At 39.0% G+C, this 12,777-nt stretch overlaps 1 protein-coding gene across 1 annotated transcript; it reads left to right on the forward strand.

Annotated features, from left to right (window-relative positions):
* Positions 1-619: 619 nt before the first annotated feature.
* Positions 620-4,257, forward strand: LOC112051855 (nucleolar complex protein 2 homolog). The gene is made up of 5 exons (XM_024090668.2): positions 620-939; positions 1,808-1,951; positions 2,586-2,675; positions 3,232-3,367; positions 3,943-4,257. The coding sequence occupies exons 1-5, from the start codon at positions 848-850 to the stop codon at positions 4,096-4,098; spliced, it is 618 nt and encodes a 205-aa protein (XP_023946436.2). The 5' UTR covers positions 620-847; the 3' UTR covers positions 4,099-4,257.
* The last annotated feature ends 8,520 nt before the right edge of the window (positions 4,258-12,777 follow it).

Below are 12,777 nucleotides of genomic sequence, written 5' to 3' on the forward strand. Positions count from 1 at the left end.
ATTCTAAAGTTCAAAATTTTAAAGTTTTTAAAAGCAAAGATTGTACAAATTGCCTCGTTCTGGGTCCTAAATTTAAAGGAAGTGACAAAAATGTTGAAAGCGGAATTACACTACAATTAAGGTTAAAGCTAAACAATAATAAGTTTATTGTATGAATTAATAACTAATCACTAAAATAATTTATTAGCATGTGGTCAATCTGTTTCTTTTACTATTGTAAAAGAGTAAAAACGTCGCCAAAAACTGTACCTTCCATTATGATCCGTGTTATTTATTAATCTTTGACTTTATTCTTATTAAAGCGAATAAATTTTATTCTTAAAAGAATGATTTAATTAAGTGAGTGAGTAAGTGAGGCGTGCGATACCTGTATAATACTCATTTAAGGCTGAAACTTTGTCAGCTCATGCTCCATGTACCTCTTCTTCTTCTTCTTTGACAGAGGAGTGGTCGTGGTCGTCATTTGGGTGCGGTGGCAAGCCTCACTATCCGTCGCCATTCCTCCCGTAGTGTGGCTCTCCTAGCACATTCGTGGAGCGATCCTTTACCTACTGCGACTGTAAGTACAATAGATAGCTAAGTACGAGTTTGTTCTGCTAACACTTCATCCAGCGCCTAGTCTATAAGAGCTGTACAGTAAAATAGATCTTAATGTTAAAACCTGCCAGAAGAAAACGAAAAAAGAAATTCCAAAAACGAAAACTATCAAAAAGTCAAAAGTTATGTCAAATGTAAAATTCTAGCTTTTGTAATACGTTGTGTGGAAATTAATTGTATTTTAGTGTTAAAATGACAAATTTACCGAGTAAATGTGGGTAGTTTGAGGTGACAGACATAATCTGGTGAAATGGTGAAGTGGAAATATTGTGTACTGATGGCGGTGCTGTTACTCCTTCCGTCCAGGGCCGGATCCAAAACGGAGGACGATGATGATGATGAGTAGGTCATTTTGTTCTCTTGCAGTTCATATGCAACGATATTTTATACTATAGATATGTAATGTGCCTACAATTGTTTTTTGCGGCTTTTTGGTTCCATCTCCGGAATTCTCGAGATGAAACCCTCAGTGTAGGTATGCTTCGACTGCCCTGAACACTATCCTAAAGTATTGGCTTACCGTGCATCGTGACAGCAACAGAAGAACAGAGAAATGTTTTGACGGTCTCCGTGGCGCAGTGGATTTACAAGACGGAGGTCCTGGGTTCGATCCCCGGTTGGGCAGATTGAGATTTTCTTAATTTGTCCAGGTCTGGCTGGTGGGAGGCTTCGGTCGTGACTAGTTACCACCCTACCGGCAAAGACGTACCGCCAAGCGATTTAGCGTTCCGGTACGATGCCGTGTAGAAACCGAAAGGGGTGTGGATTTTCATCCTCCTCCTAACAAGTTAGCCCGCTTCCATCTTAGACTGCATCATCACTTACCATCAGGTGAGATTGTAGTCAAGGGCTAACTTGAAAAGAATAAAAAAAAAAACAAAAATTATTTGTATATTTTAAATGGGTCTAGCCTAAATTAAAGACATATAAAATAGACTAAATTTAGTTACTCCCCTGAGTCCACCAATGCATAATTTTGTGTTTAATTAACTTAATTTATCTAGCTAAAGAGTTTGAATTGTAATGGCAAATATTGATGATGAACTAAAATGATTCTTCTCGGACCAGGGCGCATTTGGAAGCCTCGTAACTTGAAGTTTTCGTCTTTAATTATCACCATTAAATTAAATTTGATGTTTCAAATCCTTATAAAGCAAGCCTAATTGAAATAAATGAATTTTTAGTTCGAGTTTGATGATTGATGTTGTAGGAGAAACGATGAAGACGACGATACAGAAGATAATGATGAGGATGGAGAAGATGATGATCCAGGCGGTGACATCCAGCTCCAGGCTCCACCAGTGAGAAGAACCCCCGCTCCTTTAATAACAACTCGCACCATTGTTTTAACCAGGCAAATATCTTACCTATTACACCTAATAGGTATACTCTCGGCCATTGTTTCTTTTTTTGGCTACGACGGCCAATCTGAATTTGAGATTAACCATACGCAAGAGTTATTATACTGCACAAATGTGTGAGCAAGCACAGATGCACTCTTGATTCTATATCATAGTCCGATGGGATGGCAGACCGACACGACCGACCGACGTTACACGACCGGGTCTTGAGGCTTGGCCTCCTTGCCAAGACGCGGGGGAACTTGCTTTTCGCGTAATTTCATCATTCAGCCCCTTTCGGGACTGAGGCAGCTTGCCTTACGAGTCGAATTTACTTGTTCAGTCTCGCTGCGCGGATTGCGATTCTTCGCTATTTGATGGGACGGTATCATATCCGGTAGTTTGTCTAATGCTGGTAGCGAATCAATGGCTATCTTGCGAAGGGACGGTGTCTCGCTGAGGGGCGGTGTCGTTTCCTATGCTTACGTCATCCAAATCGTCCTCTCTGTCGTTGCCTTCACCTTCAAGTATAGCCATTTGTAGTAGGTCGCGGTGTAGGGGACAGTCCTAGCTTGAGGTGACGGTGTTTGTGGTTGTGTCGAGACCCCCGTGTGTGAAAATTAACGTATTCTTCTCAATATATCGCAGGACCTCTAAGAAGTTACCTCTAGAGTGCTACGTGTGCGCGTATAAACCCGAGTCACCGCTGCGGGCTTGCCTGGACCCTACCAGGTTCAGGTTAGTGGTATACTTACCTTATTTATTAAGACTAGCCCGAGACTTCGTCTGCGTGAAATTCAGTTTTTCATTAATCCCGTGAAAACCATCAATATTTCCGGAATCAAATGTAGGTAATGTGATAATCTAGGGCATACTTATAATGTCTGTTTTGTACTATAATTTCTAATTGTTAATAACATCACAATTTCTTGATAGCCTTTTTTTACTTTACAAGTTAGCCCTTGACTACAATCTCATCTGATGCTAAGTGATAATTATCATCCTACTCCTAACAAGTTAGCCCGCTCCCATCTTAGACTGTATCGCCACTCAGCAGGTATGATCGCAGCCAAGGGCTAACTTCTCATTAAATGAAACCCTGCATTGCTGACGCTCGTCTAGTTTCGTTCACAAATGCGCCTGTCCAATGCTTGTATTTTAGTGGACTTGTAAAATCAAAAACTAATCGTTATCATAAAATATAGGTTACCTATTTTACTCTTTTCCTAAGCACGTAATGCTGTCGGGTTACGCCTGAATCTCTCCGATGATCCTGATGTTGTAGTGTTTTCAGGGTGCACACAATGACATGCCACAGCGCTGATGACAAGTGCTTCACGGCCGTCACAACGAAGGGTAACACGTTCGACGCCGTCGTGCGTGGTTGCCGCTCCGCCTGCGTCGGCACTCCAGAGATCACGTGCTGTGAGGTAAGGTATAATGTTGTCAGAACACAATGTCTTGCCACAGTATTTATAACAAGTGCTTCACATCCGTCATATCCAGAAGTTTGTGAGTTTGGGTGTTTGTGAGGTTTGGGGGTAATTTCTGAATCATTGAAAACTTTTTTTTTTTTGCATGAAAGTAGAAAAACTTTTTTCTTGAGCTATATTTCTTGTATTGTATTAATAAGTAATAATGTGTTCTAGTTTTGGATCATCATCGTCATAAACAACCCATATTCAGCTCACTGATGAGCACGAGTCTCCTCTCAGAATGAGAGAAGTTAGGCCAATAATCTACCACGCTGGCGCAAAGCGGATTGGCAGACTTCACACACGTTGAAAATTAAGAAAATTCTCAAGTATGCAGTATGCAGGTAACATCGTGAGGAAATCACGATGTTATGCCTTGACCTTCTATGACATTTATATTTAATTTCTTAAAATGCACTTATCTGAAAATTTAGAGGTTTCGAACCCACGCCCTCACACGAATCGAAGGCAGTATTAATGTCGTGTCCACTGGGCTATCACTGCTCTATCTTGAATATTCTTTCTTTCAGTACAATCGTTGCAACCATCAAGCTTTCGCGACGCCAACGGCGACGGCGCGACTCGTCCAACAAAGTAAAGCCACCAAACCGTTGCACCCGACGGTTTTGTTCTTCGTGACAGTACTGCTGGTCTTGCAGACTGTGGTCAAAGTATCATTTGTATAATATATGCACATCGAAAAAGGCTGAGTTACACGAGGAGAGTATTGAGAATGCCAGTGAAAGTCTCTTGCACTAACTTGTTACAGTAGTAACGAGTCAGTGGTTCGGTTATCGACTGAATTTAACGTTTCTGTAACTCTTTTTGGTATTTACGTAAGTCAATGCGAGTTTTATCATTCGATTTAAATGATGTTGCAACTTCAGAGTGGAATAGATGTTTGGTGCAAATTGTTAAAAGTTCTAGTTTCATATTTTAGATGAAGTTAGTTTCACATTCAACACTTTCATCATGTCTTGACTGATACATGAGTTTTTTTATGATATTTACAAATTAACGCAGTTGAGTGTCAGGATTTGTCATCAGTAAGCCATCTCTATCTAATAAATTCATAATTTTTCTTATAGCTTCCGATAGCATACAGTTATTGTTGTTTCTTAATTTAAGACTAATCCAAGTGGGTGCCATTATAGGGTCAATTTAAGAGGATGTAGAAGAGTCAACAATGGCACTTTCTCGAAAATGTGGCCAAATGGCATTAAGTAAAGCACTATGCAGAGGATTATTCTTAGAGTTAAACAATAACTCTAGTAACTTTTTAACATCATATCCGTCAATTGAAAACAACTCATTTGATTGATTTCTCTTCCTCCACGTGAAGAAATCTGAATCTTTGAGCTCGTAAGAAAATTTTGTGGATATTACGACAGCGTCTAGAGGCACAGGCTGTAAATAAGCTCTTGTCACTCTTATTTGAGATACTCTCCTTGTGTAACTTAGCCCTTTATGAAATCAACACCTAAATCTCAAATGACATTTTAATCTCAAACATATCTTTTAAAAAAGATATACGCGATACAAAAGAGATAATTATATATCGAAAATGAGAAAACTTACTTACCTACAGTAGCTGATGAATTAGCCAAAAGAAGATTTGACTACAACTTGGATAATTTGTGATTAAAAAAGACCAACTTGTTGCCTAAATAACTAAGAAGAAAAAAATAGTTCTGAAACAATAATCTTTGATTTATGCATGATTTTTGAAAAATAGGTACTTTGATTATTACGCGAGACGTCTGGACGTTTATATTTTCATGAAGCTATTCTATAATGATATTTTTAAAACTCGATAGCGTGAGTGAATTTCTCTATCTTTTTATACGTAACACGTAAAGTTAGAGACGAATTCAATATTCACACAGTATAGGTACCTAAGAACGTTGTCACAGAATAGCGCTACAAAAATTTCTGCTATGGTATTTTATTTTTTATACGAAATTATTAAGAATAAACTAAAGCACTAAATGTATATTGAGAGTTGATTTTTGAGTTATTGGTTATTTTCAATATATTGAATCGTATAGTTTGTATAGCCATTAAAGCTTTAATACGCTTTATGTCTTGGTGATACTCGAAAAGAAAGGTAAAATTTGTGGTGTCTGTGGAGATTGTTTTGTATTTTTATTGCTTTATACAGCAATAAAGTGTATTGTTTACAAGTATATAATAAATTGTGTGGGTTTATTTATAAAATTTAGTTTTCTTTACATCCTTTAGCATAAGTATTTCAAATCAAAATTTATTTATTTCGAATTTAGGTTGCAGTCAGATCTTACTGTAATAAACACCAAATTTCAAAATATCATTATTAAAAACACCTAAAATGGTAATTGACAATAATCGATTCACACAATATTATTTGTACAGTGATGAATTAATTAGTAGGTATTGAATATTGTAGAGAATTTTGCAAAACAACAATTCTAATGATATTTCAATTGTGACCGAGAAGGTAACTTTTTACAACTTGAACTTAGGTCTTTTGCTTTTGAAAATACTTACTTAATACTTGGCCCTAACACAACATTGAGATAGGTTCAATAATGGAAATAAATTCATGGTGCAAGTTGCAGCCATGATTATCTTCTATACTATTATTTTAAAGAAGTAAAGTATGTGCTATTGTAGGGGGTAAGCTCTGGATTTACTAAACCGGTTGTTAAATTTCTTTTGGCTACTCAAAAGCCACGTTATTTGTGAGTACTATATTTTATCCCGGGGAATAAACTACGCTGGTGTAACAGCGGGGCGTCGCCCAGCCTTATATATATTAACAGTGGAATTCATAGACGTTGCAGGGGTACCCCCAGCGGACCATTCACCCGCTGAGCGTCGAATTTTCTAACGCATAGAGTTTAAATTCGACACTTACCGTATGAACGATCCCCTGGGGGTGCCCCCACAACGTCTATGAATTCCACTGTAAGATCACATGCTACATTGGCACGCAGGCGTGTTGCTAAGTATGCTCAGTAAGCCTCATACACGTGTTACTTCAATGGCATACCTTTGTTTCATATCACTTATCAAGGTAGAAATTAACATGGAGATATAGCTTGGCAACTTTGCTCGTAACACTCCCGATGTTGCGCGCGGGCCGGGGTGCGTGTAGCGATGAATGAAAGATCCACGACTGATGCACGTCACTTCCCCGCAAGCACGATTTCACACCCACGCAGTCTTTCCCCCGTCGCCCGCATGTCATGGGAGTGTTATCTACGAACTTGTCATACTATAGTACTTACCGGGTAATTGCCACACTAAAGCCGGATTTACATTTGTCTGACGTGTCGTGTCGTGACGCATCAGAACAGAATCAGTATCATACATTTTGTATGCGGTACATAAGAAGCCATCACGACTTGACGGTCTCCGTGGCGTAGTGGTATGCGCGGTGGATTTACAAGACGGACGTTCTGTGTTCGGTCCCCGGCTGGGCCGATTGAGGTTTTCTTAATTGGTTCAGGTCTGGTGGGAGGCATCGGCCGTGGCTAACTATCACCCTCCCGGTAAAGACGTACCGCCAAGCGATTTAGCGTTCCGGTACGATGCCGTGTAGAAATCGAAAGGAGTGTGGATTTTCATCCTCCTCCTAACAAGTTAGCCCGATTCCATTTTAGATTGCATCATCACTTACCATCAGGTGAGATTGTAGTCAAAGGCAAAAAACAATAAAAAAAAAATTAAAAAAAAACATGTCATTTTATACATAGGTAAGTAAAATGTATGATACCGTCCAAAAAGTGTCTAAGGCGCACAGCACAACATGTCGGTGACGCGAAACCATGCCCTACCAAAAAGTGCCCAACTCAAAATAAAGCTTAAAAAAGTTTTCATTTCCAAAAAAAAAAACAAAATCTAATCAAAGAGAGGCAGGCAGATAGTATTTTTTGAAACGCCACTAAGCAAATATTTCGTCTGGCAGTAAACAAGTGATTTTCACACGCTCCGGAAGTAGGATCAATTGGGCGGAAGACTTGACCGGGGTCGAGTGACCCTTGCCTTGTCCCTTCGATCGTGTTGAGCCGATAAGCCCTTATGAAGGGCGGCTTTACAGATTTATTCAAGGTTATGACACTTTCCTTTTGAAAATGTATTATAAGATGTATAAAGCATTGATGTATATTGAGGTATGAATTATTGATGTCTAAAGTAGGTATCTATATAGAAAATATTTTTAAAAACTTGTGTTTTAATAAGCAACCTAAAATCGGGAAGTTGTACAAGAAGTACACCAGGCGCACCACCATCAAACTGCTCAGCGGGTTATTTATCGTTTTTTAGTTTAATAGCATACCCATTTTTAGGTTTTTGAAGTCGGCTGTATTTTATTAATTACTACCTGACGCCGCGCGGTTTTACCCGCGTGGTTCCCGTTCCCGTAGGTATACAAGATTAATAATATATAGCCTATTATATTATAGCCTTCCTCGATAAATGGGCTATCTAACACAGAAATAATTATTCAAACCGGACCAGTAGTCCCTGAGATAAGTGCGTTCAATCAAACAAACAAACTCTTTAGCTTTAAAATATTAGTATAGATTATTTTTTGTTTACCTACTCAATAATTTACCACATAGACTCTAAACACATAGTTTTATTACCTTCAGTAAAATATCGACAACTAAACTAAAGTTGTCGATATTTTACTATATTTTATTCGTGCATGTGAGTATGCATTTAACAATTTTAATTCTGTATAAATATAAACACCTTTTTATTTAGGAATGCTATTATTATCGATGCCCCAAAGCCCTTAACAGATTTTCACCCATAGGAAATTCCTATAAACCGCATATCCTCCCTCGCTCACTCAATTTACGGCGTCCAGTTAAGAAGCCAGTCACTTGTTCCAACATATGGACCAAATTTACTGAAAGGGAAAGCTCTATCGACAAACTTGATTATGCCAGTTAGATGATCTTTATATCAACGGACTAAAGTCCTTTTTTAAGTGTTTGTAGCGTTTGATACGTTGTGGTTGAGGAATTTTTAGAGGGTGAGAAAATTCCTGATATCCGGACCGGACTTGTTGGTGATTTTTATTGGGCAACAAGGGTTTTCGGTGTTAAACGCCGTGTGAGAAGTTTGGTCAGACAGGGGAACAAATATTAGCCGGCTTGTGTTTGATTTGAAAGTCGGGAAGTTTTGTTTTTATTACCTCATATTTTTCTTTCGTGTTTTTGATTGCTTGATACATCTTTTTCGTTCGTTATCAATCCATATTCGGCTCACTGCCGAGCTCGAGTCTCCTCTCAGAATGAGAGGAGTTAGGCCAATAGTCCACCACGCTGGCCCAACGCGGATTGGTAGACTTCACATACGCAGAGAATTAAGTAAATTCTGGTATGCAGGTTTCCTCACGATGTGTGCCTTCACCGTTCGAGACACGTGATATTTAATTTCTTAAAATGCACACAACTGATAAGTTGAGGCATGCCCCCGACCAGATTTGAACCCACACCCTCCGGTATCGAAGGCAAAGGTCATGTCCACTGGGCTATCACGGCTCATTTCTAAGAGTATACAAATGAAATTAATAAAGACTTACTTTCTCTTCTCTGACAATTACAATTTATTATTTCCTTTTATTTTAATTTCTTTTAGCTCTGCTCGGTTCTTCCATTCTTGCCGAGCTTCCCAGAATACCAGCGAATTGCTACAAGTCACATCTACTACAGTTTAGTTCAGTCAGATTCATATTAAAAAAAATTTAGATAAAAATGGGAACTTCAAATTTGTAGCACGTGCTGGCTGTAAAAAAATATAATTCAATATTATTTTTACAAATTTTGAATGCATAGATTATAGGTATGCATCGATTCCGATTCGTAAAGGTACGGTCCACACCTGGACGACGTATAAAGCAGTGATCGATCATGTCATTTGGCACGCACCGACGGACGGTTGTCGGATTTGCACAAACTATAGAGATGCTTGTACAAGTATCGATTATTTCTAGAGATCGATACTTTGAAAACAAATTATGGACTAAGTTATCAAGACGAGAAACTCGTTATAAACCCATATTCGGCTCACTGCTAAACCCGTTTATCCTCTCAGAATGAGAGGGGTTACGCCAATAGTCCACCACGCTGGCCCATTGCGGTATGGCAGACTTCACACACACAGAGAATTAAGAAATTCTCTGTGTGTCGATGTTTTCCTTCAACATTTTACGTGACATTTAATTTCTAAAAATGCACACAACTGAAAAGTTGGAGGTGCATGCCCCGGACCCCATTCGAACCTTCCGGAATCGGAGGCATATGTCATATTCATTGTGCTATCACGGACGAGAAACTACTGAAAATACATATATTAAGAAAGATGGCACTTTAGACATAGTGTCGAGCGTGTTATCGTCCTGGGAAGTCCTTCAGGCATATTATGTCCGGCTGCTCCGGGTGGGTCTCATCTTACTAACAGTGAATACTTGCACACACATTACCAAGTAGCCAGAATAATCCACCAATAGATTCGGTACAGCCTTATCGATTTTGAGATGCATGTTATAAATGCGACGCACCGACAGTTCTTGAAAATAACAGTTAATTGTTATAATGTGGTCGAACGATTATCATTGTCAAGTATATTGTAGACAACTACAAATGTAATTTGTAATTGTCTGCAATTATTAGTTTATAGATTTTAATTGCATTTGTAGTAAAAGATGATATGACTTGCCCAATACTGTAGGTCTATTGTAACGGGAAGTATCCTACGACGTAATCCACTGTTTAAAATCTAGTCCAAATGATACGTTTTTTTAAATTTTATTTACGTAAATAAATTTCAAAGGCATTACATTAAAACTTACTTGTTTGTCTTTTACTTGTTTTTAAATATTAATAAACTTTTATCGATACATTTAACTATTCATATTCGTGCATTGTACATCACTATAAGATTGTGACAAGTTTAATACGTATTATTGACCCAATGATCAATGATCCACGGGTATTTAGATCAATAAAATTATGCAAAATCATCGTAGTATTGTACTCCCACAGTATTGACCGTTTTACTTTTATCCGATTACGTGGCGTATCATATTGATAGAAGTTACATTATATAAAAAAATGTTAAACTTTCAATAGCAACTGGTCTGTAGATATCTGCTACGTCATACGTATGCTATAACTGTAAAACCTTTAGGTATCTATTGTTTTCATCCATTACTAGCGGACGCCCGCGTGGAATTTAGTTTTTTACAATTCTCTCGGGAACCATGGATTTTTCCAGGATGAAAAGTCTTTGTGTTAATCCAGAGTGAAATCTATTTCCATTCCAAATTTAAGCCAAATCGCTTCAGTAGACGCAGCGTATAGGAGGAACAAACATACACACACACACAAACTTTCGCCTTTATAATATTAGTGTGATTATTATCCATACCTACAGATAAATTAAAAATATCTGTCTGTTATTTAAAAATAACTGTGTGCTTATAGCCATTTACATAATCAAGCTTTTTTAAATTTTTGTCTGTTAATCCGGGCTATTCATTGAAACAGCTGAATGGATTTCAATGAGACTTTGCTGGAAGATAGAGGAGGTTATTGGACAACATATAAGCTACTTTACATCCCGGCAAAGTCCATGGTTCTTGCGAAAATATGTACGCTACGAAGTCGCAGGCGTCCGCTAGTTAATAATATAGTTGTCTTATTTATCCATTGGTTGATTTGACTCATTGAAACGTTTCGTGCGACTATCGACTGGATGTCGACAACAAAAGGATAGCATTTTTACAGCACAGGAGTAGGATGAAATCCACACTCCTTTCGGTTTCTACACGACGTCGTACCGGAACGCTAAATCGCTTGGCGGTACGTTTGTCGGTAGGGTGGTAACTAGCCACGGGCGAAGCCCTACCTATGATACGTCTAGCGCGACGATCAACCGAGTCGAATGCAGCGAGCTGGTATTTAGCAGCAGCGCATATGTGATTGCAGCAGCAGCGAAGAGTTCAAAAAAGCTGATTCCAAAGCTGCTGCTTTACCTTTTTTTTTTAGCTGTATCACTATATGAATTTCCTTTTCTTTGGGACGGCCTTCATCTAAAGACTATCCTTCGCTACTGGACTGTACTCTATTACAATCAAATGTTAACATAATGACCGATGTTCTCTGAGGCACACCATGTACACCTTGCACCATGCACACCATTCTCCGAGGTGGTAGCTACACCACCGATTTTCACCGCCGGGCTGCTACTAAGAGTTTCACCGAAGTTGTGTGACTTTAAACAATAAATAGATGAATTTAAACAATAAATAAAGATGCTTGGAGGCCGTTGGATCAGCTTCCACCTTCACACAGGAAGTAAAACTATAAGAAATGTAAACAGTAATTGTTATCAATTGTAAATTATAATACTGTATGACTTTTTCAAAAGAGCAACTGTTGAGTTTCTTGCCGGTATCTTCTCAGCAGAACCTGCCTTCCGAACCGGTGGTAGAATCTTTACAAATAGTCAACTGACGTGTCAAAAGTGCTTGTAAACTGAGCCTACTTGAAATAAATGATTTTTGATTTTGATTTTGATTTTTAGAATACCTTACAATAAGAAGTGAATTATCGTTAAACATCATTGTTCCGAAAAATTTGCGCATATTTTTGAACTGCATCAAAATAAACAACGGGTCAGTGTGCCATTTCACTTTTCGCGAAACGATTTAGCGGACACTTTCTAAATAAACCGCGTGCAGCGGTCACCTGGCCGGCGGCCAGCAAAAAATATAAATAAACAATGTCAGTGCGCCGACCGACCGCCGGTCACCGCGGGGCAACAAACGGACAAGCATGTGTTACTCATTAGACCAGGCGCTGTGAGGTATTCAGTGTGCATAATCCGACGATCGCATTCTAATTGCAGTTTAAAACTCATTGATTACGATTCTGCATGCGGTCAGGAGGTGGTTGGCCGCATTCGGGATACTTCGCGATATCTTTTCGTCCGAAATTCCTCAGTATCTGAAGACAAAAGTCTTCGAACAGTGCGTGTTGCCAGTGATGACAGTTCAGAGACTTGGTCGCTAACTACGGGCCTCATAAGAAAGCTTAGAGTCACACAGCGGGTGATGGAACGAGCTATGCTAGAAGTATCTCTGCGTGATCGAATCAGAAATGAGGAGATCCGAAGAAGAACTAAAGTCACCGATATAGACGACTCAACGAGTCGCGAAGCTGAAGTGGCAATGGGCACATAGTTCGAAGAGCCGATGGCCGTTGGGGTCCCCAGGTGCTGGAATGGCGGCCCCGCACCAGAAAGCGTAGTGTTGGTCGACGCTCCACCAGGTGGACTGACGACATCAAGCGAGTCGCAGGTACTCG

The sequence above is a fragment of the Bicyclus anynana genome, chromosome 16 (genome assembly GCF_947172395.1).
Source record: "Bicyclus anynana chromosome 16, ilBicAnyn1.1, whole genome shotgun sequence".
NCBI lineage: Eukaryota > Metazoa > Arthropoda > Insecta > Lepidoptera > Nymphalidae > Bicyclus > Bicyclus anynana.

Excerpts from the sequence above, each read along its gene's own strand:
- LOC112051855 (XM_024090668.2), top strand. The coding sequence starts at position 848 with ATGGTGAAGTGGAAATATTGTGTACTGATGGCGGTGCTGTTACTCCTT. Across the intron at positions 1,952-2,585 it reads CGCACCATTGTTTTAACCAG|GACCTCTAAGAAGTTACCTC; the intron begins GCAAATATCTTA and ends AATATATCGCAG. Across the intron at positions 2,676-3,231 it reads CTGGACCCTACCAGGTTCAG|GGTGCACACAATGACATGCC; the intron begins GTTAGTGGTATA and ends TAGTGTTTTCAG.